This window comes from Schistocerca gregaria, chromosome 2 (genome assembly GCF_023897955.1).
Source record: "Schistocerca gregaria isolate iqSchGreg1 chromosome 2, iqSchGreg1.2, whole genome shotgun sequence".
Taxonomy (NCBI): Eukaryota; Metazoa; Arthropoda; class Insecta; order Orthoptera; family Acrididae; genus Schistocerca; species Schistocerca gregaria.
In genome coordinates, this window is record NC_064921.1 from 265,627,947 (window position 1) to 265,652,655 (window position 24,709).

Below are 24,709 nucleotides of genomic sequence, written 5' to 3' on the forward strand. Positions count from 1 at the left end.
CAGAAAATTGTACCATAAGACACCATTCCAACCTTGTAATACTTGTTGAAACACTGCTCTATTTTTTATACTGTCAGCTCTATATTTTGACTTTTGCCTACATAAGTAGACAAAAGAGTCACAAATAGAAGTGGAAGTAGTGTGGTGGAGAAATAGACAGGAAGAGAAAAGCTCTTTACCTGATTCAAGCACTCTATGGACTTCATTCGGCTTTACTTCCCCAACATACACCTGCAGTGTTTCCTGACATATTAACTATGATGTATTTTTACACAAAAGCAAAACAGGGAAGGATACATAACCAGGCTCATAGGATGTATGGCACCCATGAACATCTAAGATTCTTACAGGCTGCTACTTAAGTATTGTTGATAACATTGGTAGTACCTCCACCTACCCACTTCTAATACCAAATGTAGGGGGTTATGTTATAGTATAACCACTGTGGAGGATAGGGAGGCGTTCCAGTTGTCAGGATGGCAGAGTTGCTCTACGGCCCACATGTTGTGGGTTTGATTGAATGGCAGGGATGAAATGAGTCTGTCGGAGGTGAGGGCAGGCGCAAAAAGGTAATTGGACTTAGGGAAAACTCATTATTGTTACATCAAACTGGAGCAACAGAAATGTGCACAATTGTCCGATGGACACAGCCTGCCATTGGACTGTAGTGTCTTCATACCTGTGCAGTGGATATGGTCATGCCTGAAGGCCTTGTGTGCTGCTGAAAGGCAGTGCTTCTCACAGCAATGAGATGGTATCGGTGGTTAACTGGTGCCAGTGCAGCATTTTCGCTGGCTGGAGGGACTGTAGTTAGCACATGTAATAGCTAGGTAAAGGGCTCACTGGATTTCATGGGCAGCCCCATGTGGTGTCAAACGTCAGACTGCGAGGAGCATGACTGGTGGTGCACCAGAGGAGGCCGTCCGCTCGACATACAGTTTAGCTGAACTCTCACTAAACTCTTTGCAGCCTGTAGGCCATTGATCCTGCTTGTATATCCTTGCTCCGAATTGTATTTATGACTGATAGTGATGACATGCATGTCTGATTGGTGCACTGCTGTGTCAGTGCATCTGTACTGAAGTCTTGCTAAGTGTTGGTATAATGCTGGAGGAGGTTTGCAGGTTGGTTGTGTTGTCAGCCACATGCCTTCAGGATACTAAGTGGATCACTGTGTCCCTATATTCCTCTGCACCTTGACACTTTCTGACAGGCATGCTAGTCCTGCAAAGTATGCAGGGGAACTTCTGTAAAGTTTGGAAAGTTGGAGAGAGGCACTGCTAGAAGTGAAACTATTATAGTAGGTCATGAGTCATGTCGTGATTGCTCATTTGGTAGAGCACTTGCATGCGGAAGGTAAGGTTCTGAGTTTGAGTTCCACTTCAATACACAATTTTAATCTGCTAGTAAGTTTTGTAACAGTTTTCTCTCTCCTGCAGAGTCAAAATTTCATTCCGACCTATGTAAGAAGTTCTTTGGAGTTAAATTGAGGGGGGTGATAAATTGTTCTCAGGTAAAGCAAGCTGATAAACAACATAATTGTTTAAAGTCTGGTGATCTGAGCGCAATTGTTGTTGATTAGAGAAAGAACATAGTTTGTCAGTGCTGTAAACTGTGTTTGCTCAAAATGTGGAAGACTTATTTGCTTAGAATGTCATAATTGTGACTATTTTAATGTTTGTGTTCATCTGTTAATATTGTGTAACACCTGTGTTTCCATTCTGATAATCTATTACTTTTTTCAAGACAGTAATACTTTTGGAGTAACTGGGAAATGTATCTTATTTAATGCAGTCAGTAAGACAATGAAAAATTTACGTTTAAGTATAAAAATTGGCTGAAGGAACTGCCACAAATGCTAGCGGTAAGGAGGCATGTAAAATGTAGAGTTGTCTGCCTTAGACTTCCAAATTATTCTTGTTCAAAGTAGAAAGTTAAAATGTACAAAACAACACAAATTTCTAATGATGTGGTGTGACCGATTCTTACCACTGTGTGTGTGTGTGTGTGTGTGTGTGTGTGTGTGGTGTGTGTGTGTGTACTCTTTCTCACTCCCCCCATCTTCTGACTAGTGTGATGTGGCCCCCACATGACTTATTTATGTAAATTAATAAATAAAAATAAAACAAATACGCACTACATGTTGGTGCTCTGTAGAGTTGCCCCTGGTACTGTGGAAGTTATTTTCTGTCTTAACACAGGTCTTATCATCTGGCTCCTTCTGGTCAGTGTCCATATATTCCTTTTCTTGCCAAATCTGCAGAGAATCTCCTCATTTATCATCTTATCAGCCCACTTAATTTGCAGTGTCCTCCTGTAACATCAGATCTCACACACTTCAATTTTTTTCTTATCCAGTTTCGATGTGTTTATGTATCACGTAATATCTTCAGAAAAATAACACCTTGTTTTGAACTTTGTTCTAACATTATTTACATTTACACCTTATGGTTTTGCAAGCATGGGGGGGGATGTACAAGTTATGAGAGAGTGACAAGTTTGTCATTGGTCCTGAAGTCAAAGTTAATATTAGCATGAAAATTAGATTAACTTGGTACCAAAAAATTTATTTAGCTCTTTCTTTTACTACAACCGCAGAAGTGTGTTTGGAAACTGATTACTTTAATGTACGTAATGAGACACTTTAATTTATAAGCAATAGAAGTACTGCACAGAATAGCTAAAAATGTGGCTCAAATTCAAAGATATAGTAGCAACAGCAATTGAGATATTCAAACCTCATAAATTGGTAAGAGATGGAACGGATCCCCCGTGGTACACAAAAAAGGTCCGAACGCTGTTGCAGAGGCAACGGAAAAAGCATGCGAAGTTCAGAAGAACGCGAAATCCCGAAGATGGGCTAAAATTTACAGACGCGCGAAATTTGGCACGTACTTCGATGCGAGATGCCTTAATAGGTTCCACAACGAAACATTGTCTCGAAATTTGGTAGAATATCTGAAGAAATTCTGGTCGTATGTAAAGTACACAAGCGGCAAGACGCAGTCAATACCTTCGCTGCGCAGTGCCGATGGTACTGTTATCGACGACTGTGCCGCTAAAGCGGAGTTATTGAACGCAGTTTTCCGAAATTCCTTCACCAGGGAAGACGAATGGAATATTCCAGAATTTGAAACACGAACATCTGCTAGCATGAGTTTCTTAGAAGTAGATACCTTAGGGGTTGCGAAGCAACTCAAATTGCTTGACACGGCAAGTCTTCAGGTCCAGATTGTATACAAATTAGTTTCCTTTCAGATTACGCTGATACTATAGCTCCCTACTTAGCACTCATATACAACCGCTCGCTCACCGATAGATCTGTACCTACAGATTGGAAAATTGCGCAGGTCGCACCAGTGTTCAAGAAGGGTAGTAGGAGTAATCCATTTAACTACAGACCTATATCATTGACGTCGGTTTGCAGTAGGGTTTTGGAGCATATACTGTATTCAAACATTATGAATCACCTCGAAGGGAACGATCTATTGACACGTAATCAGCATGGCTTCAGAAAACATCGCTCTTGTGCAACGCAGCTAGCTCTTTATTTGCACGAAGTAATGGCCGCTATCGACAAGGGATCTCAAGTTTGATTCCGTATTCTAGATTTCCGGAAAGCTTTTGACACCGTTCCTCACAAGCGACTTCTAATCAAGCTGCGGAGCTATGGGGTATCGTCTCAGTTGTGCGACTGGATTCGTGATTTCCTGTCAGGAAGGTCGCAGTTCGTAGTAATAGACGGCAAATCATCGAGTAAAACTGAAGTGATATCAGGTGTTCCCCAGGGAAGCGTCCTGGACCTCTGCTGTTCCTGATCTATATAAATGACCTGGGTGACAATCTGAGGAGTTCTCTTAGATTGTTCGCAGATGATGCTGTAATTTAACGTCTAGTAAGGTCATCCGAAGACCAGTATCAGTTGCAAAGCGATTAGAAAAGATTGCTGTATGGTGTGTCAGGTGGCAGTTGACGCTAAATAACGAAAAGTGTGAGATGATCCACATGAGTTCCAAAAGAAATCCGTTGGAATTTGATTACTCGATAAATAGTAACAATTCTCAAGGCTGTCATTTCAACTAAGTACCTGGGTGTTAAAATTACGAACAACTTCAGTTGGAAGGACCACATAGATAATATTGTGGGGAAGGCGAGTCAAAGGTTGCGTTTCATTGGCAGGACACTTAGAAGTTGCAACAAGTCCACTAAAGAGACAGCTTACACTACACTCGTTCGTCCTCTGTTAGAATATTGCTGCGCAGTGTGGGATCCTTACCAGGTGGGATTGACGGAGGACATCGAAAGGGTGCAAAAAAGGGCAGCTCGTTTTGTATTATCACGTTATAGGGGAGAGAGTGTGGCAGATATGATACACGAGTTGGGATGGAAGTCATTACAGCATAGACGTTTTTCGTCGCGGCGAGACCTTTTTACGAAATTTCAGTCACCAACTTTCTCTTCCGAATGCGAAAATATTTTGTTGGGCCCAACCTACATAGGTAGAATGACCATCAAAATAAAATACGAGAAATCAGAGCTCGAACAGAAAGGTTTAGGTGTTCGTTTTTCCCGCTCGCTGTTCGGGAGTGGAATAGTAGAGAGATAGTATGATTGTGGTTCGATGAACCCTCTGCCAAGCACTTAAATGTGAATTGCAGAGTAGTCATGTAGTTCGAGGTTTAGATCTTGAGAAAACTTGGATGTGAACTTTTTGGGTCCCCTTTGTATATGTAATAAGCAAATGCCCTGCCCCCCTCCCATCTCCCCCTCCCCTGTGTACCACCTCCCCTATCAACCATCTCCCTTGTGTACCCCCCCACCCTGCACCCTGCTAGCCGTGCACCCCCCCCCCCCCGCCCCCCCCCCCCCCCCCCCCCCCCCCCCCCCCCCCCCCCCCAAAAAAAGAGAGAGAGAGAGAGAGAGAGAGATGGAGAGAGTGGGGAGAGAGAGAGAGAGAGAGAGAGAGAGAGAAGAAGAAGATTCCTTGCAAAATGTTGCACCCCATCTGCTTAAACTGACTGGGTATAATTTTTGCAGGTCATTGGAAGGGTGTAGGGTGTGCCGTTTAATATATAGTGCCATAGTCATTAGGTAAGTTTATGGAATGAAGGATTAGGAGAATAGGTAGAGACCTGACTGTAAGTGTACATCACAGTTGTTACATTCGAGTGCCAATGTATATTCAAGCCTTAAAAACATCTGAAATGTGAGACATGGTCCTGGTTTACACTGGAACTTGTAGTCAAAAGATTTTTTCTTCCGAAAAAGAAAAAATATACCCTTTAAAAAATTCATACAGTCAAGTGACAGCCTTATAATTAAAACCTTTCGTTTCAGAGGTCTTATCCACCATCGGCAGAAATGTTGCCACTACTCCTCTGGGCTCAACAAGCACATAGAAAAAATCCTCATTGCAAATCGTGGAGAAATAGCTTGTCGTGTAATGAGAACAGCAAAGAAGCTTGGTATTAAAACTGTTGCAGTATATAGTGACGCAGATGCTGCTGCTCTACATGTCTCAATGGTAATTGTCTTTATGTTTCTTAAAATGACAGTACTGTCTTATTGAGTAATATATACTTGTATAACCGTATATATTTAGAAGAGTGTATAGCTCAGTGCAACATCATATCTACATTAGATATGTATTTGCGTATTAATAGGGAAAAAAATGTTTAAAGTGTCTGTGTGTTCTTGTTTACTAACAAGTTGCATACTTTAAGGGAATGAAGAATCCTACTTTTTGAGTAAAATAAGTTTTTTGTATGTCAAGTTTTTTTCACCCCATGTGCCCAGCATATGATTACACTGCTACTCGGGCTGTCCATAATTAAAGCTCCAGATTCAAAATTATATAGAAATGGAACCACTGCTCTGAATGATGTCAAATTTGAAAATTATGTTATTGATGCTGGAGGAAATGTCATGGGAAAAAGTGTTAGCAATAGGTGGCACTTAATGTAAAAATTTAAACAGAGTCAGCAGATGATAGATGAATTGCAATACGATGGCTGTGGTTTGAGTTGCACATTACACCATATGTACCATTCAATGTGTGTGATTGTACAAGCTCAGCAGTCAACATTTTTGTCATTGTTAGTTAGGTAAGCCCATGGCAAAGTTGCACCATATTGGGTGGTAAAAATTGATTTTCGATTGTCCTGATAACAAAAACTGCATAAGAAGCAAAATGAGGCCAGTTTCTAATTGTTGTGAGACTGGTGCAAGATGTGTTCAATATGCTGCCCACCGTTTTCTACCACAAGCTGAAATTGAGAAACAGCATATTCCACAACAGTTCAGAGTGACTCGAGGGGGGGGGGGGGGTCATGTTCAGAATATGTTGCGCAATGCAGGTCTTCAATTCAGCTACATTTATAATTGGAGCACTGAATGCAACATATTTCAGGTAACCTCATAGCTAGAAATCAGACATATTAAGATCAGATGAACTGGATGACCAGGCTGTAGGGAAATGACAGCTGATAATCATAGCATTTCCGAAATGCTTGTGCAGTAGTCATGTCACTGGCTGTACAATGTGTGGTGGGAGTGCCATTTTACATAAAAATGGCCCTACCCACACATCCATACTGTTGAAGTGTTGGAATGATTGTCAGTACAGGTAACAGAACCCGCAGGACTCATACTCATAGCCTCAAAAAATGCAACCCTATGATAAATGATGCTGTCAATCTTCACCACACAGTCACCTGTGCAGAATGAAATGGTACTGATTGATGCGTGTGCGGTTTTTCCATTGCCCACATTTTGCACTTCTGTATATTTCATCGTCCACTTCCATGTGAGAAAGCAATTCCAGAACAAACACTGGTCTTGCTAGCAAGTCAGCAGGAAGCAACTCCTGAAAATGGATGATTTTGTATGGATAGTATTGCAGGATGTTTCATAGGATTTTATGCACCAAGCTCACAGGCATGTCCAATGTTCAGGCAATTCCCCTTGCACTGCATGTTTGCACACCACCGCTCGACTGCTTCTGCACTACTGTGACCACACATTTGGCAGTCATCAAATCAACTGCTTTACTCCCTCTGCTGCATTGCAATTCAAGAGAACCCGTCTTTTGAATTTTGTGATAATTTTCTCCAGACCCTTGGCAGATTTGGACCAATGCCTTTTTTCATACCCTTCGGTGTCCAGAACTTCTGCAGGGCTACTGGCATGTCATCATGATTCTTGTAAAAAGAGGTTTACCAGCAGCTTGTGATCCTTCGTGGAGACAGTCATGTTAGGCATCTCAGATGCAAACTGAGGAACAGCCATGTATTGTTTGCCTGTTGGTGTGCATATTCTGGTGTTTACAGCACCTTCTATTGGTAAAATTTTTGTTAATTTTTTTCCCATAATGTTTCCCCGTGTGCTAGTAATATGCTGGTCAAATTTGATGTCGTTGTGAGCAGTTGAACACCCACCTTAATACCTATTTTCATGACAATAGGATAAGCATAAACATGTCTTGATCCCGTAACTGTATGTGAACTGACCAGTAAACAGGGTGCAGAATTTCTGTCAAGCAGGCTTGTTGGTGTTGTTGTACAAGTAGTAGTGATAGTAATAGTGATGGTGTAAAACTGCAGTGATTCCCAATGCATGTCTTGTAATAAAAAATCTCAAGTTTTACGCCAAATGCAATGTCAAACTGGACAAATTTTTTTGTATCAAACTGAAATGTCATCCTCAGTGTATGAGGCTCTGTTGTGCTGTGCACTCTGTGTGTGCCCATGATGAACAGCTCCTGTGTTTCACGCCAGGTGGCACCATTGAGGCATTGTGACATTTGAATGAACATCATACTCATGATCTTCTGACAAAGTACTGAGATATTGTGTATGTCCGAATGTTTGTATTGGTGGTGCAACACCTCCACCTAGTTGCCGGCAGCTGGGTCCTGTGCAGCCAGCGGATAAGGGGATGGAGGTGGGGATATAGAAGTGGGGGGTTGTAGGTGGGCTGGAGGCGACACTCGTATCTCTGCAGTAACATTCCATATTTGTCTTGCATACTGGAATGTGCTGGGTGCACTCATTGTATTGACGCTAATCCAGGATTCCTTGCCAAATTAAATTTGTTAACCTTCATCCTATTGACAATATCCTTGTGGATCTGTATTTCTGTGTATTTTTATATAATGCTGACGTCCAGTGGCTGGTTGCTAGTCATAACGCCTCGGTGTTCTCAAAGTCAAAAGTGTGATCTTTGTTTAAGCTGTGCTATATCATTCCTGATACTTGTGTGCATCCCATTTGTACACACCAGATGTGTTCCTTGGAGCATTGCAAGATACAGTGCTGAGTTTGCCTGATGTATTGGTGAGCAGTTTCACAAGGGATGCTGTATGTCATTGATATGTTAAATTTTGGGATGGGGAAGGGGGCAGTCTTTTGCAGAGCCAAAGAATATTTTCATTTTAGGCTGTGGTGGGAAGACAATTTTGATGTTTAGTTTTCCAACCAATCTCACAGTTTCGGCCGAGAGTGGCCCAAGGTAAGGAGGAAAAGCAGAACCCTTGCCTCCTGTCTCCTCTTCCTGATTTCCTTAAAGATCTGTAGCTTGACTGAGAGGCTTTCTTCCACCACAGATAACATATTACCTAAATACCAGGATGGTCAACACTGTCTACCTCTGCTCTGGATGATGGCAGCCTTTTCCTTGTAGATACAGGTCTGTGTAGGTCTTTTTCATGTGCACTGAATGGTCTTGTGTACAATATGCCTTTCCTTATCAGTATATCCAAGAAAGGGAAAGAGCAATTCTCATCCACATCAGTAGTGAATGCAATGTTTCAATGGATGCTGTTGAGGTGGTCCAGAAATTCACTTAGATCAGACTGCCATGTTCCCAAGCTGCAAATGTATCGTCAGCGTAGAGGAAGAAGTGCTTGGGATTTGGGTGGGCAGTTTGAAGGCGACCTCCTCCATGTACTATTTTCCCACACTCCATTGTGGGCCATGACTCCACCAGTGGCATGTGTTTGCAGATGCCTCATCAGGACTCCAGGACTGGCAGTTGGGAACCATGAGGTTCTATGCGAGACAGATTAACCTCCTTGATGATCCTATTTGAATAGAGACAGGCCTGTTTTGTAATCCTCGCTTTAGAGCCGTTAACATTTATTGCACAAAAATAAACTTTATATAGCAACAAATTGAAATTTTCTTTTATCCCACAAACAAAACAAAAATAGTTCTTGATACAAACCAGCATAAGATAAAAAATAAGATATGATAGTTCGTGACTGAAATTGATGAAATCTGAACACAACTATTTCGCTAGGCATACATATTGTAACCACAATATTAATCAAAGTTGTCCTGCAATTAATCTAGCTTGTTGGAAATCTATATATATATATATATATATATATATATATAAAATCAATTGAAGCTAGCAACGGGGAAACTACACTCCCATCAGTTGAAGCACTAAACCAATCCATGTAAACAGCAGTGGTAGTTGTTGTTCACTGGCAGAGACAAAGTTGTATAATAGCAGTGGAGAGGATGTCCACTGCCAGGCAGTCTTCAGTTTGCCTCTACAAGGCACCCTTGCAAAATGTGGTTTATGTTACACATGTAGATACATCCTTATCTATCATTTGCATGTCATTGGGGTTGCTAAAGCTTGTACTACAATCTTTGTTTCATGGGGGAGTATTTGTTGAACTGGAGAAGGCTGGTGAGGCACATACGATCACTCAGTCTCTCTTACATAGTTCTTACTGTGAGACCAATGAATTTCTTGCCTCAGCCGCATGGTACTCTCTGCTATCATAATCGACAATGGTGAGGTGCACTTGAGACAAAAGAGGTGCTGTTCTTAATTAAAATGCAGTTGATTCTTCTGATGTAGGGCCATTGTACACTGAGGTGACGAAAAGTCATGTGATAGCGATATGCACATATTCAGACAACAACAGTATTACATACATCAGGTATAAAAGAGTGCATTGACAGAACTGTTATTCGTATTAGGGTTACTCATGTGAAAAGGTTTCCGGTGTGATTATGGCCACGTGGTGGGAATTAACAGACGTGGAATGGTAATTGGAGCTAGACATGAGGGACATTCCATTTCAGAAATAATTATAAAATTCAGTATTCTGAGATGCACAGTGTCAGAAGTGTGCTTTGAATGCCAAATTTCAGGCATTACCTCTTACCACAGACAATACAGTGGACATCAGCCTTCAGTTAATGACTGAGAGCAGTGGGATGATATTTGCGAAGAGCTGTCAGTGATAACAGACAACCAACACTGCATGAAATAACTGAAGAAATCAATCTGGGATGTATGATGAACACATCATGAATGCAAAATTTGGCCTTAATGTGCTGTGGCAGCAGACAACCAATGCGAGTGCCTTTGCTAACATCATGACGTTGCCTGCAGTACCTCCTCTAGGCTCATGACCAGGTCGGTTGGACCTTAGGTGACTGAAAAACTGTAGCCTGGTCAGATGAGTTGCAATTTCAGTTGGTTAGAGCTGATAGTAGGTTTTGAGTTGTGGCACAGATCCCATGAAGCCGTGGACCCAGGTTGTCAACAAGGTGCTTTGCAAGCTGGTGGTGGCTACATAATGTTGTGGGCTGTTTTTACGTGAAGTGGACTGGGTCCTCTGGTCCAACCAAACCAATCATTGACTGGAAATGGTTATGTTTGGCTACTTGGAGATGATATGCAGCCCCTCATGGATTTCACATTCTGAGATAATGATGGAATTTGTATGGATGACAATGTGCCATGTCACTGGGTCACAATTGTTTTCGACTTATTTGAAGAACTTTTATACAGTTCAAGCGAATGATTTGGTCACCCAGATTGCCCAATACGAGTCCCATCGAACACCCGTGGGACATAATCAAGAGGTTAGTTTGTGCACATAATTCTGCACTTGCAACACTTTTGCAGTTGTGGACAGCTATAGAGGCAGCATGGCTCAGTAATTCTGTAGGGGACTTCCAACAACTTTTTTAGTCCATGCGACTTCGACTTGCTGCACTATGCTGGGCAAAGGAAGTTTGGCAATGTTAGAAAGTATCCCATGACTTTCAGCACCTGTGTGTTGTAGGAAAGACATGGTGCTTGGTTCTTCTGATGGTGACTCATCACCTTGTTTCCATGAAGATTACCATTGATACTACAAAATAAAATTGCAGAAAGAAAGCAGTGTTCTCTGCTATTCTGCATCATATCCTCTGCTCTCCCCCTAGCTACTGACCTGTAAGCGGTTCAGCTGAGGTTCCAAGTATGTCAGAGGATCACTGTTCACTCACTACATATAGCTAGCTGCATGTGATGTGATTGACTGTGAGGCTATAATAGATCTTATAAAACAACTCCCCCCACCATTTTTCCTACTGGGAGATTTCAGTGCCCACCATATATGTGGGGCTCAAGCTCTGCATCTGGTACTGGAGAGCCTCACGATATCTCAGGAACTGTGCATCCTCAACACAGGCACTCCTATTCATTTCTGTGTTGCTACTGGATCGTTCTCAGCCATCGACCTCTCTTTATGCTTCCAGTCCTTGTGGGCTCGGTTCAGTGAGAGGTCAGTGATGACCTTAATTCCAGTGATGTCTTCCCACCCCATATTAACGCTTATTAACCTTTTGGATGGAGCTCTCCCTGAAAGGGTGCAGGCACTATGGATGATAAGCAGAGGTGACAGGATGACGTTCAACCATCTGAGTGTGTTTGAGTGCACAGACCACATCATACAACCCCTCCATTCCAGAGTCATCTCATTCATCATCCTAGGACCCCATCCCCCCATTCTGTAGGATTTCCTATAAAGGCAATCTGTTACCTATAGCTGTGTTATTGGCTTAGGGTGTCTCCGAACAACACCTGGAGACATGGTACAGACAATGGTAGAGCATTTTGTGCTGACTAGTGCCACTGCCAGCCAAGATCCAGTGTTCCACCATTGCTGTGACACTGTGGGAAGGTGTGAGTTGAACTTCAGGTCAAAAAATTCAGAGTCTTGTAACTGTCCATTCTCCATGTGGGAGCTTGATTCGGCACTCTGTGTGGCTCATAATACTGTGCCCAGTCATGATCAAGTCCGAAACAGCATGCTGCAGGACTTGAAACTAGTGTCCAAGGAAATCCTCTTAACAATGTTTTCATTCAATGTGGCAGACAGGCAACTTTCTCAACTTGTGGAGGTAGGCAGTTTTGATCCCTCTTCGGAAACTGGGCAAGGACCGAATGTGTCCCAGTAGTTATCGAAGTGTCGCCATGGTGAGCTGTGTAGGAAAGGCCTTGGAGTGAATGGTTAGCCATTGTCTCAGTGTGGATTCAGCAGATTTCGATCCACTGGTGATAACTTGACCATACCAGAGGCAGCTATTCACCAGGCTTTCCTACATAAACAGCATTGTGTAGGTATATTTTTTGATATCAGTAATGTGTACGATACTACTTGGAGACACCTCGTTCTGAGGCAGCTCCACCAGTGGGCTTCCATAGCCATCTCCCCATCTTTATTTGGATCTTTTTATCAAAGTGCTTTCTTCAGTAGTGAGTTGGTGACATGCTGTCAATTAGTTTCAGCAGGAAAATGGTGTTTCTCATGGCTAAGTTTTAAGTGTTACCCTGTTTGCAGTAACCATAAACAGTACCACATCCATGGTAAGGAGCCCTGTACAGTGCTCCTTATTTGTGGATGATTATGCAGTTCCCTGTTCTTCCCCCAGTAGTGCAAAGCAACTAGTCAGTTGCAACTTGCGTTGAAGAGACAAGAGGAGTGGGCTGCAAAGGCTGGTCTTATGTTTTCTGCAGAAAATCGTGTGTATGTTCATTTTAATTATTCTCATCATATTTTTAATTTACACTAAGCTGTTGTTATGGTTACCACATATGAAGGACCTGAAGGCACAGGCCCAAAAGGCACTGAACATTTTGAGGTGTCTTAGCTACAGGTCTTGGGGAATGGACAGGGCGTGTTTGCTCCAGTTTTATAGGGCTTTTGTCTCATTGTGGTTGGACTATGGGTGCAAAGTGCAGGAGCCAGCAAGGCCTGTGTACCTGAAAATCATTGATGCACCATGAGGGCGTCAGGCTGTCCCCGGGTGCTTACAAGACCAGCCCCATACCCAGCGTGTTTTCTGAGGCAGGTGAACCACTACTTAACAGATGGTGGCAGATTCCATGGTGCCTAAGGTGTATCAACTCTTTTTGCCATTCTCACTTCCCCAGCATATCTTCCAGTGGCTCATCCATTTGTGGAATACTGTTTTTCGAATCATCCATAGGCAGCGAGACAGTTTGGGATCTGTGCAAAATGTGTGCTGGAGTCCCTTGGTGTGTGGCATGTACAGCTTCTAATTTGTTATTTCGACTGACTGCCCCCCTGGTTACTGCAGAGGCTCAGAGTAATTTTAGATTTAGTGCAATACTGGAAAGATTACACTCCTGTTTCTGTTTTTAATTTGATATTTTTCGGAATTTTAAATGAGCACAACTACTATGTAGCTGTCTTTACAGGCGGGTCTTATCAGGGGTATTCTGTTGCGCTCTGTTGTTTTCCCAGACTCTGTCTTCAAGATTCAGTTGCCTCCAGAGTTCACTGTATTTGATGTCAAGTTATCTGTGATCCATTTGATGTTAAATTATCTGTAATCTTGAGGGCACTAGAGCAGATGAGATGTGTCATGCCTGCTAAATTTCTAGTCTTTTCTGATATTCGGAGTACCCCTCAGTCTCTGCAACGCTTGAATCCAGTTGATAAAGTAGTTCAGGATAGCCAGGCTGTCCTCTTCCTGCTGGGGAAGGAGGCGTCCTTTTACTGGGTGCTCGGGCACATGGATATTGCGAGGAACGAAAGGGCGGATGTAGCAGTCACAGAGGCTTGTAGCGATCCTAAGCTAGTCCAGTGAGCCATCCCCCTCCATGCTATTGCCTTGATGTTGAGGCACAGAGTCATGCATTGGTGGGAAAATGAGTGGCTGGAAGTGATATACAGTAAGCTCCGTTTCTTAAAGTCTACAAAATGGCTGTGGTGTACCTCCTCCCAGCCACATCTACAGGATGAGGTCCTCCTTACTTGTCTTCCTCATAGGCCACAGACCTGTCACACATGGCTCACATTTTACTAGACTGTGTTTTATTATTGGACCAGGGGGAAGCGACAGATTTGCCGGCAGACCTGCCCTGTATTTTAAGTGATATTGAAACAAATGTGGCTAGAGTTTTATGGTTTTGTGATCTGCCCAACTTATTTCTGCAAGTTTTAGGGGGATGGTCTTCATGTGTTAACAGGGTGACTGGCTCACCCACCTTTTTTTTTTTATATATAAATGATAAACTAGTCACATTTCCTTGTGCCTTTCTTTTAGATCTTCTGTGGTTATACTTCTGTTTTGATACCACGTATGGCACCTATCACACTTTGTCTGTCATCTAAAGGCAGGTGAGATGAGTGATTGTGTTATTGAATGCGAGTGAGGTGGGAGTGAGTGAATGCTTGTCGTTTTATATTCTTCCTCTTTACTCATTGTTGCTGCAGCAACAGCATTCATGAAACTCCTGTCCTTTGACATTGATAGAAGTTCAAAGAAAGTAGATACACAAAAGTACATAATATCATGTGATTTAAAAAAGTGCCTGCAATATACAGTGTGACAATTTTAGCTGTGCCAAAAGCCTTCTGTAACTGTGCCTCTGTCAAATCTGGCTGAAAAGTGGTTGTCAAAAGTAGGCTATTTTAAATGGTATGGTCCACACCAAAGTTACAGTTCAGTTGCTTTGATTGCTCAGTAAACCACAGTGTATGGCCATATCGAGTCTCATTTACTTAAATTAAGCACAGATAAACTGCTAGCCACATACTATTCTTGGTTGATTTCCTGTAATGTGATAGTTCGAGTGCAGTAACCTAACACTGAAGTGATACAAAAGTACACTTGTGGCAAACAGGTAGTTAAGACAGCCATTTATCAAATTTCTCAAATCATTGTCCTTGAAATTTAACAGTTGTATCAGTATGAAAATGATGTGCACAGTGAGTTTTACCCGACCACGATATTATTGCACATGGCTTCCTGTGGCTGTTATTTGAATTTGGTGATGTTATGGTAAACAAATACAATGGTTTCCAAGCAAAACGCATCACACTATGAATGATTTCAAGACAGCTGTGTGGCATATTGTCAAGTTGTACAATGTGTCCTTGTGAAATATCGTGATAAAAATTCATGATAAGCCAGCTGAAGGGCCCTCACTAACAGGTGCAATAATTCTGTGGCTGACTGTTGTGTATTGGAGATATAACAGTTCACAGAAACACCCTGTTGTCACAGTAAGCATTATTGAAATTTGGCACAGCCCATGATACTATTTATACATTGTACAGTTAATCATTTAAAACAGTCAGTGCATAATTGAATATAATCCCTGATGTGAAATCTAGATAAAATGCAGTACATTTTCCGTCTTGTTAACTATACTAAATCGTCCGCAGTATGTTATCCTGTATTTTCAGACACAGATGTCGCTCTGATCAAATTAATTGCCCACTGGTCTAAAATGGCTTCCAAAATTTTTGTTACATAGATTACAATAATTATACCTAAGTTTAGCCATTGTAGTAAACTAGCTTTCCGTGAATTACAGCTAAAGATTTACGAGTAACTGATTCATGAAAGAATTGTTTGAATGTGAATTTTAGATGCAATAATCATTTCTATTGAATTATGCTGGCTAGTGTGCCTAAATAAGGGATTATATTTCAGTAACAATGTTTTTACTAAAGAAGCTAATTATTCTGTTACTAAATGAGTACAAAAGTTGCTAATTTTTTTGTCATTAGCTGCATATGTGCCGTAGTTATTTGCCTATCCTTTTCATCTACTTTTTTCAGACATTATTAATTGGGTATGTTTTTGCATACGAACAATGATAACAAAGTTTTGGATTATCGGTATTTTGTAACTAGCATAGTTTTTCGGTAAACATGCTGGCTCACTAACAACTAATAGCCAAATGAATGTAATTAATACCAGATTTATGTCAGATAAGCCTTGAGTCAATATTCAGGATTTGTGTGTACAGTGCTTATGCCATATAGTTGAGCAAATGAAAGATATCACAGAATTTGGAGAAAATTAATATTAATTTTTGAGGGAAGGAAAACGTAACTGCTGGAAAGAATCCACCTGCTTTGTTAGCAACATAGATGTTAAATTTGGCACTACTTATTTATAATTGTTGTTGTTTGGCTACAGGCTGATGATGCTTATAATATAGGACCAGCACCATCACAAGAAAGCTATCTTCGACAGGACAAAATTATACAGATTGCAAAGTCTACTGGCTGTCAGGCAATACATCCTGGTTATGGTTTTCTTTCTGAGAACACAGAATTTGCAAATCTCTGCCAAAAATCAGATATCACATTCATAGGTCCACCAGCAACAGCTATTCGTGACATGGGAATTAAAAGGTTAGCATTTATTTATGTTTATTTTGCAAGTAATTCAAAGTAGTTTAACACTTTGATAATATGTGATCTTTTTAAATAGCACTTCAAAATCTATCATGTCTGCTGCTGGAGTGCCAGTTGTTGAAGGCTACCATGGGAATGACCAGTCACTTGACAAGCTGCAAAAAGAAGCTGAACGTATTGGTTTTCCAGTGATGATTAAAGCAGTTCGTGGTGGTGGAGGCAAGGTATGATATTGTGGATAGAGGTAAATTTATCCATCATGTGAGCTGAAAATTGTTAAAAAATATTTTAAATTCATATGGTTTGCTTCAGTTAGTTTTTCTCATAAACAATATTTTCCTCTCTCCAGGGTATGAGAATTGCCTTTTCACCTAATGAATTTGAGTCAGAGCTTGAATCTGCTAAAAGAGAAGCAATGAAATCATTTGGTGATGAGGCAATGCTTTTGGAAAAATTCATCCAAGAACCAAGGCATGTTGAAGTACAAATTTTTGGAGATAAACATGGGAATTATGTTCATCTTTTTGAGAGGGATTGTAGTGTTCAAAGAAGACATCAGAAGATAATTGAAGAAGCTCCCGCTGTAAGCAGTATAAAGTTACTATTAACCATGTCATTTTTCCATTCCTTCCTTCCTGGAAGCGAGATAATTGCCTTTCTGTCCCTTTTTAAAGTAAATACTCTGTTTGTTCCCTATTGTTGATTTCTGCATTTGAATTAACAGACCATTTATTGCCTTAGTTTTATTTTTGTCATGTGCCTTTTAAGTGGTGGAAAAGGAGGCCTGTAGTAGTACTAGAGAGAGAGAGAGAGAGAGAGAGAGAGAGAGAGAGAGAGAGAGAGAGAGAGAGAGAATTTTTGTTTCCATACTACATAAAAAGGAGATTAGTCTTGAAAACAAAACTGTTGGCTTTATTATCTGCATAGTAACTCAACAAATTCAGAGATCCTATGATTGCAATTCTAATGTTCATCTAATTCCGTATTCAGTGAGCTGCTGTGTGTTGTATTACGTACATTATGTAGTGTAACAGAGCTGTGGCCCAAAATTTCTCTAATTGTCCAAGAATATTCTTTGTGTGGTAAGTACACTGAGAATAGGTCTGTGTTTTGGGTCGTCTGTTGCCAATGAATCTTAAATCGGATTTTGCAGTCCTTGAAGTTTCCTGTCTCTTCTGCTCAGTTACATTAGATAAACATCTGATACTAATGGACTGTACTCACTAACAGATGTAACCAGAATTATATAAGTGATGACCTTGTAGATGAATTTCATCCTCTCACAGTTCTTCCAGTGAATCACAATCTGATGATTGTTTTATTTAGTTCTCTCAAAAACCAGGTAGTTAAGGAAGGCAGGATTTGGTTATGATTGTGTACAGGGCCGTAATCAGCTTCTGTTGGTTACCTTTTACACTTACACACATTTATTTTTAAAACATCAAGTCCAGACTCAACAATAAATTTAAAAAATATCACACATTATTAAAACAACTGTGTAAATAATAGTGTTTCCACTGTGTTACGATTTGGTGAATCACCATAAAATACAGATATAAATAGTGTTTTATATTTAAAAAAAAAAAAAAAAAAGCCACTGTGATCACGGCTGAAGGCCTTACACGCCAAGAATGGCAATAAATTAAGAATGTTTAAGAACTTGCTGCAATTTACAACTTACAGGTATTGAAATATTAAAAGGTAAAGTGGCCACAAACACAGCAGAAGGTATCAGAGGCCAGGAATGGCTGTAAATAAGGGTGTTTGTTATTTTTTTTAATTTTTTGTAAAGCAATTGACCACAATCATGACTGAAGGCCCTACACACTAGAAGTGTCAGTTTTATTAAAAATAAAAAAACTGCTGTCAAACAGACAGTAAAATAGCGAAGGTTAATTAAAAAAAAAAAAAAAAACAAGCAACTGATCACCACACACCAGGAATGGCAATAATATAGAAATCTGCTGTAAAGCAGGAAATACAACAGCAGAGGTTAATTAAAAAAAAAAAAGAAAAAAAAACAAGCAACCGATCACTGCAGGGGGGGGGAATAAGATAATAAAACACGAGAACCAAGGGGCCACAGGCGGTGCTCCAGGTATCGACCTCTGAGAGGACCCGGCAACAAACTTTTTCACGAGCGATGGGATAGGCAGCCAAGAGTTGCATTCACTTCACAAGGTGGAAACTCAGACTAGTGGCAGTCTATGAAAGACTAATGGTAATCTTACTGAGGCTACCTGATGTCCGATAAACCAAATACAATGATGGAACAAAGCACCAAAAGCACTCCACTCACTGCTCTTCGCCTCCGCGATACTACGAGCAGCAACATGAACCCAAGTCAATGGAGAATCGCGAGATATCACAATAGTGGAGATTTCTGTATTTAGATTGAAACACACTCATCTTAAAGCTTGCTGGATTTGGTTTACCATGAAGTCATGCACCCTCGTGACCACAACCCTTCTATGCTGCAGACCATGCGCACTGCCAGCGGTCCCAGCGAGTTCTCACACTGCACAGACCTGGCTCCTCCTGAGTCCCCAAACGAACTGCCACACTCATACGACATGGACAAACAACAACTACATATCAATAACTGCCACTGCTGCCACTAGCAGACAGGCAACCCTTGCGAAATGAGTGGTGCCAGTCAACACGAGAAGAAGACAACCGCAACCATGCCACCTAATTGAAACTGTCTGGCCTCGAACAGAGGACGGAAACCTACGAACAGCACCAACGCGAGCTGCAGCTCGGCTCACCAGTCTTACACAATCATTCCCAAGTGATGTTTCATTTTGATTAACTGTTGTGTTCCATCATTATTCCTGTTTGCACTTACTTGCCTTACTTTCCATATGCGTGTCATTCGGTAATCTTTGTGGCAGTTGTCCATTTTCTGGGGAACATTTTTAAATTTAGAAAGAGTTGAATTTTGTCATAATCTTTCTGTATAAAGATGCCATTAATTCTCTTTTCCTATCTAATTTTTGCAGTTAGTTATTCAGTTCTCTTTAAAGCATCCCAGTTTCCGTTCAATGAGCCTTCAGTTTCAAAATGTGTTTGTTATGCTTGATTGTGTTACTTTAATGAGAACAGTTCAAAGCCTTTGAAAACTGTGAAGAGGCAAGAAAATGGTAAATGAAATATGAAAGAGCACGGAAATGAAGAAGACACTCTGAAATGGATTGTGAATATGGTGGTGGAAGTAAATTATTGACAGCAAAGAACAAGCAGAACTGGTGCAAAACATGGGGTAAAGTCAGAAAGACATCAGTGTCATATATAAAGATGAAAGTAAAGTAAAGTGTGTGTGTGTGTGTGTGTGTGTGTGTGTGTGTGTGTGTGTGTGTGTGTGTGTGTCAGATATCGTTATGATTACTCCGATGAACCAATGAGAATTAAGTGTTCCAACATAAAATGGATTTGTGTTGGGACTGGAAGGGGGTGGGGGGGGGGGGGGGTGGATGGTGGGGAGGAACGGAGGGGTGGGGGCAATTGCAGGCACCTGCTAAGAATGGTAGCTGCAGCAGTTGATGTGTAGAGTGTTGAACTGTTAAGAATAAAAGTAACTTGATACAGTGGCTTTAGCAAATTTTATTCCATTTTGAAATCGTTTGTGTTGGCAATCCATCAGTGGCTATGCCTTTTCAATGTCGCTAATCGCATGAGTGATCATAACTTAATAGTAAAGTCTCCACTGACGTATTATGATTAGTTACTGTTGCACATGCTTTCGTTATGGTGTGCATAGCTCAGTATTTGTACAGATGTGGGAGTGGTAGAAGTGCTAAGTAAATGTCATTCAGCTAAACTCAGGAGCTGTAAATAACTGTGGACTGTACCGTAACTATCAAGATTTAATCTTGACGAATGTAGTATCAAGTCAGATAATTGCTGAGGAAAAGAAAAGCTTCTAAGAAGTAAACAAAGTTTGAGTGAATAATAGTCACTTAATCACAATTATTATTCCGTTATTCTTAGAGGATTCCTTTAAAGACAGTTTAGTAAATCAAGTAACTTCTAATTCTACTTTGACTGTTTGGCATCCACCAAACGTTCATTCTCATTTTTCTTTTGTTACGTTTAGCTGAAACATGACTTAAACAAATATATAAAAAATTAATATGTAACAATGGAAAATCCAGGAAGAGATGTAACAATATGATGAAAAGGAAAGTTGCCACACATCCTATAGCAGAGATGCTGAGTCGCACACACACACACACACACACACACACACACACACACACACACACACACACACACACACACACATTGTAGTCGTGTGTGTGTGTGTGTGTGTGTGTGTGTGTGTGTGTGTGTGTGTGTGTGTGTTATACTTTTGACGAAGGTCTTATAGGCTGAAAATTTTATATGTTACTGTTTTTGTTGTGCCTACCCGTGACTCAGCATCTATATGATGAGTGGCACTTTTCCTTTTCATAAATTAAAATTGAAAAATATCAAACACATAATATTGTCTGCTTATTAAAGAGTCACTTTGTTATATTATTCATAAGCCAGGCTCATTTATAAATGTTTCTTCTAATATTTCTGCTACTGGAACAGCCTGGAATCTCAGATATGCTTCGTATGGAACTGGGTGCAGCAGCTGTTCGAGCAGCACAGGCCGTGGGTTATGTTGGTGCTGGAACTGTAGAATTCATTCTTGACAGGCACAACCATTCCTTTCATTTCATGGAAATGAATACTCGACTGCAAGTGGAGCATCCTATAACTGAAATGATAACTGACACCGATCTTGTTGAATGGCAGATCAAGGTAATGTGTATGAAATATCATGGTTATCTTCCTAAGTTGCTTCCCCTGTTGTAATATATTCATAGGCCTAAACTACACATTACCCGACATGTCAAGGGGTTTTCAAGATCCTTAAAACACGAGGCACAACAATAAAGTGTACACTAAAAGATGCCTTTGCAATATTATAACACATGGTACAATGTTACGGATATGGAGTACACTAGAAAATTTGGCCTTTGGTCATCAGCTGTGGATGGCACCCTGCATTGTGTCCCTTTATTGGTGACATAGAATGTCAATACTTCATGTGAACCCTCTCTTGACAATACTGAGTGCACGATCAGTCCCTACACTATCAATCGGCATGTCGGTATGGCTTGTAGTGACACCACTCATCGCCTGGCAAGGATCTCCTGAAGGTCATCACTGAGTGAGATTGCATTGTGCTTGTAACAGTGGACTCACATTTGTGTGGAATGGACTCAGACTCCTGTCCAACAATCCAGGTTTTGGTTTCCCATTATTTAAATAAATCAGTTACGACAACTGCTGGGATTAAGATCTCTAAGAGAACACAACCAGTTTCCTTCCCCATCCTTGCCCTTTCTGTTTTTAATGACATGATGCACTAATATAAGATTCCCTCTGTTCTGCCAGTGATATGGTTATGTATAGCTAATCCAGATGTCATCACTGTGCCATCCTGCTTTCCTGTGCTTTGAATACCATGTGCCAAACACAAACAGCACACACTCGGTACCACTGTATCCTAGACTTTTGCTCACAATGACTGTTGAAGTGACACTAAGGAGTTCTGTAATAGTGTGCCATGTATGTCCCATGTTTCAGTGTTGACCTGCTACAGCTGGTATGTGCAGTGTCACCATGATAAGTTTTTTTCGTGGATCTTTAAGATCCCTTAACTTAAGTATGTGAACCTGTCAAAGAACACATATTTTATTGCAGTTTTATTTTATAATATGTCTTCATTTTAATGCACAATGGTTCATTTTAATTTAGTGTTGGAGATCTCCTATTTTATATGTGAATTATCTCTTGTTTGTGTGTCTGTATCATATGTCGTTTGTACATATTCTTCTATATGTATAATACAGTCAAATTCGCATAACAGGTTGCTGGGGGAGAAGAATTACCTCTTAAACAGGATGAAATTAAATTAAATGGTCACGCTTTTGAAGCTCGAATTTATGCTGAAAATCCCAACAATAACTTTTTACCGGGGGCAGGTCCATTGCGTTATTTATCAACTCCTGTACCAGAAACAGATGTACGTGTTGAAACAGGTGAGTACAGAATGAAATTTTATCAGCCTATGGAAGCGTACGAGTTGAAAAATATATTCCTTGGCACTCAAGATTTTTAGTGTTATGTTCATACACTACATTTGGCAAATGGAAAGGTTGGACACACATAAGTGTTTCACATAATTGTTTCTCTTCATACGAAAAATACTCAGTATTCTTGTTACTTTAAATGAAAGAAATAATTGAACTATGCTGACCTCTACCATTGTCAACATTAGAAACCACTGAATGCCTCCTTTCATACTTGAATTTCTTGTGGCACTGGTTTGAAGGAAATTTCAAATATCCTTGGAACTTCATTGATGTGTTTTACAGAGAAGGGATGCTGCATTATACTGGACACAGTGCTTCTTTCCACAGTGAGGAATTGCTCAAGGGTATGGAATAAGTCAGAAAGTCAAAAATACATGCTGCGTAACTACAGAATTGATAAGCTTATGTTCCTTCTGTTGATCTTAACCCTTTTTCCCTTTTGTAGGTGTAATTATTATTATTATTATTATTATTATTATTATTATTTCTTTCCTTTCTCAGATGTTGTTATTGTTATTGTTATTGTTATTATTATTATTATTATTATTATTATTTTAGCAGCTCACCTCCCATGGTTCTTTAGTGAGCTGTTATTTTGATGGTAAATGTGTTTCCTACAGGAATGAAGCAACTTTTTCTGACTTCACTAGTGACAACAGGAACTGATTCGTAACACTTTCTATACATACGATACAATTTACTGCCATGAGATATTTGGTGGTAAGTATTTATATTGAGGTTCTCAAAAGACATAATAATTTTGTGGTACATATTTTTCCCAAGCCTCTTTGAGAGAACAGTTTGGTGATAAGTGTACTCCCCAAGAACTTAAAAAAAAAAGTTATTTGGTGTGATGTATACTTTTCATGGCCTTTGAAGCGGCATTTCACAACAAACAGAAATTACACTTGGTACAGTGGACTGCCATTAGATGCCAGGAACATACAGAAGCTGTGTGATATATTCTCATAAATGCAGAAAAGAAATACAGTTACTAGTATGCAGCAAATAAGACACCTACCGTGTTTTTTAGCTGTCATGAGTTCATTTGCCAGCCACAGTGGGCACTCTTATCTTTGAATTGGCAGTTAGTTTGTTTTGTCTGTCAACAATCCTTTGCAAATAGGGAAACATTGTGCCTGGAGTAAAAATTTATTGCATTTTGTGAGTCTTATCATTAACATGTATCAGTTAGTAAATGCTTGTTGTTAAGAGTTACACGAGTATCAATAAGTCATTTGCTATCATGACTGATTTACCTGAACACATGCCTAAGTGGTTCGGACAGTTATTGCTATAACTGCTCTGACAGTTAAGTATGTCCCTCATGGTGCGCGAAAGGGTTAAATGAAATGATCCACAAGGATGGTGGATAAGTCAAACATTTTAAACACTAAAAGTTACGATGAAAAATGTGATAAACATTTAAATGTATTCATACTGGTGTTTACTAAATAACTCCTAAGCTGTCATAGCTGTCTGTCATAAAGAAGCAGTTTACTTACAGAGATCACATTACTATGCTGAAAATGTGCAGTAGTCCGATATTTCATATCCTTCATGTTTGTGAAGTAGTTAACAATATATACATTAATTGGTTCTGTTCAGAAATTTGTCTGTGGAGTGGAAGAAGTTAGCCATTAATAAATCATTTAGACCCATCTTAACTTGTACTTAGTTAGCAGCTAAAATGTTTGTGGTTGCTAGCATGTCATTAAAAATGTGTGTTCCTAATCGGTGAATAAATTCTGGAGCAAAGTGCTCTCATTCTCAGCGCTCATTCTGTGCACTGAGCTCTTGGTTGGAAAGCGAAAAATATTGTTTCTACAAATTTCATTCAAGAATGCATAAAGAATGCATGTGTTGAGAAGCAGTAGTTATTATTCTCAGTTCTTTGGACTGCATGAAATGAAATGTAAATAATTTGTATGTAAAATAACAGAAATATTTCCATAAATCTTTTCAGCTAAATGTTGTATGGCACCTTGAGTGTTTGTGTTCTTAGTGACAAACACAAACTTACAAGCTGCTGGAACAAAAACAGGTGAATCTGGCATGTTAAAAGACAAAAATGAGAAAGACTCAATTCAGTATGTTGTTTTTG

General features: G+C 40.1%; 1 protein-coding gene across 1 annotated transcript in view; it reads left to right on the forward strand.

Moving 5' to 3' along the window:
- Positions 1-24,709, forward strand: part of LOC126336844 (methylcrotonoyl-CoA carboxylase subunit alpha, mitochondrial) — a 109,753-nt gene that overhangs the window by 12,213 nt on the left and 72,831 nt on the right. Inside the window, exons 2-7 of the mRNA XM_050000927.1 lie at positions 5,338-5,524; positions 16,254-16,471; positions 16,551-16,698; positions 16,824-17,057; positions 21,053-21,265; positions 22,380-22,551. Coding sequence (XP_049856884.1) covers positions 5,338-5,524; positions 16,254-16,471; positions 16,551-16,698; positions 16,824-17,057; positions 21,053-21,265; positions 22,380-22,551 — 1,172 coding nt within the window. The remainder of the gene's footprint in view (positions 1-5,337; positions 5,525-16,253; positions 16,472-16,550; positions 16,699-16,823; positions 17,058-21,052; positions 21,266-22,379; positions 22,552-24,709) is intronic.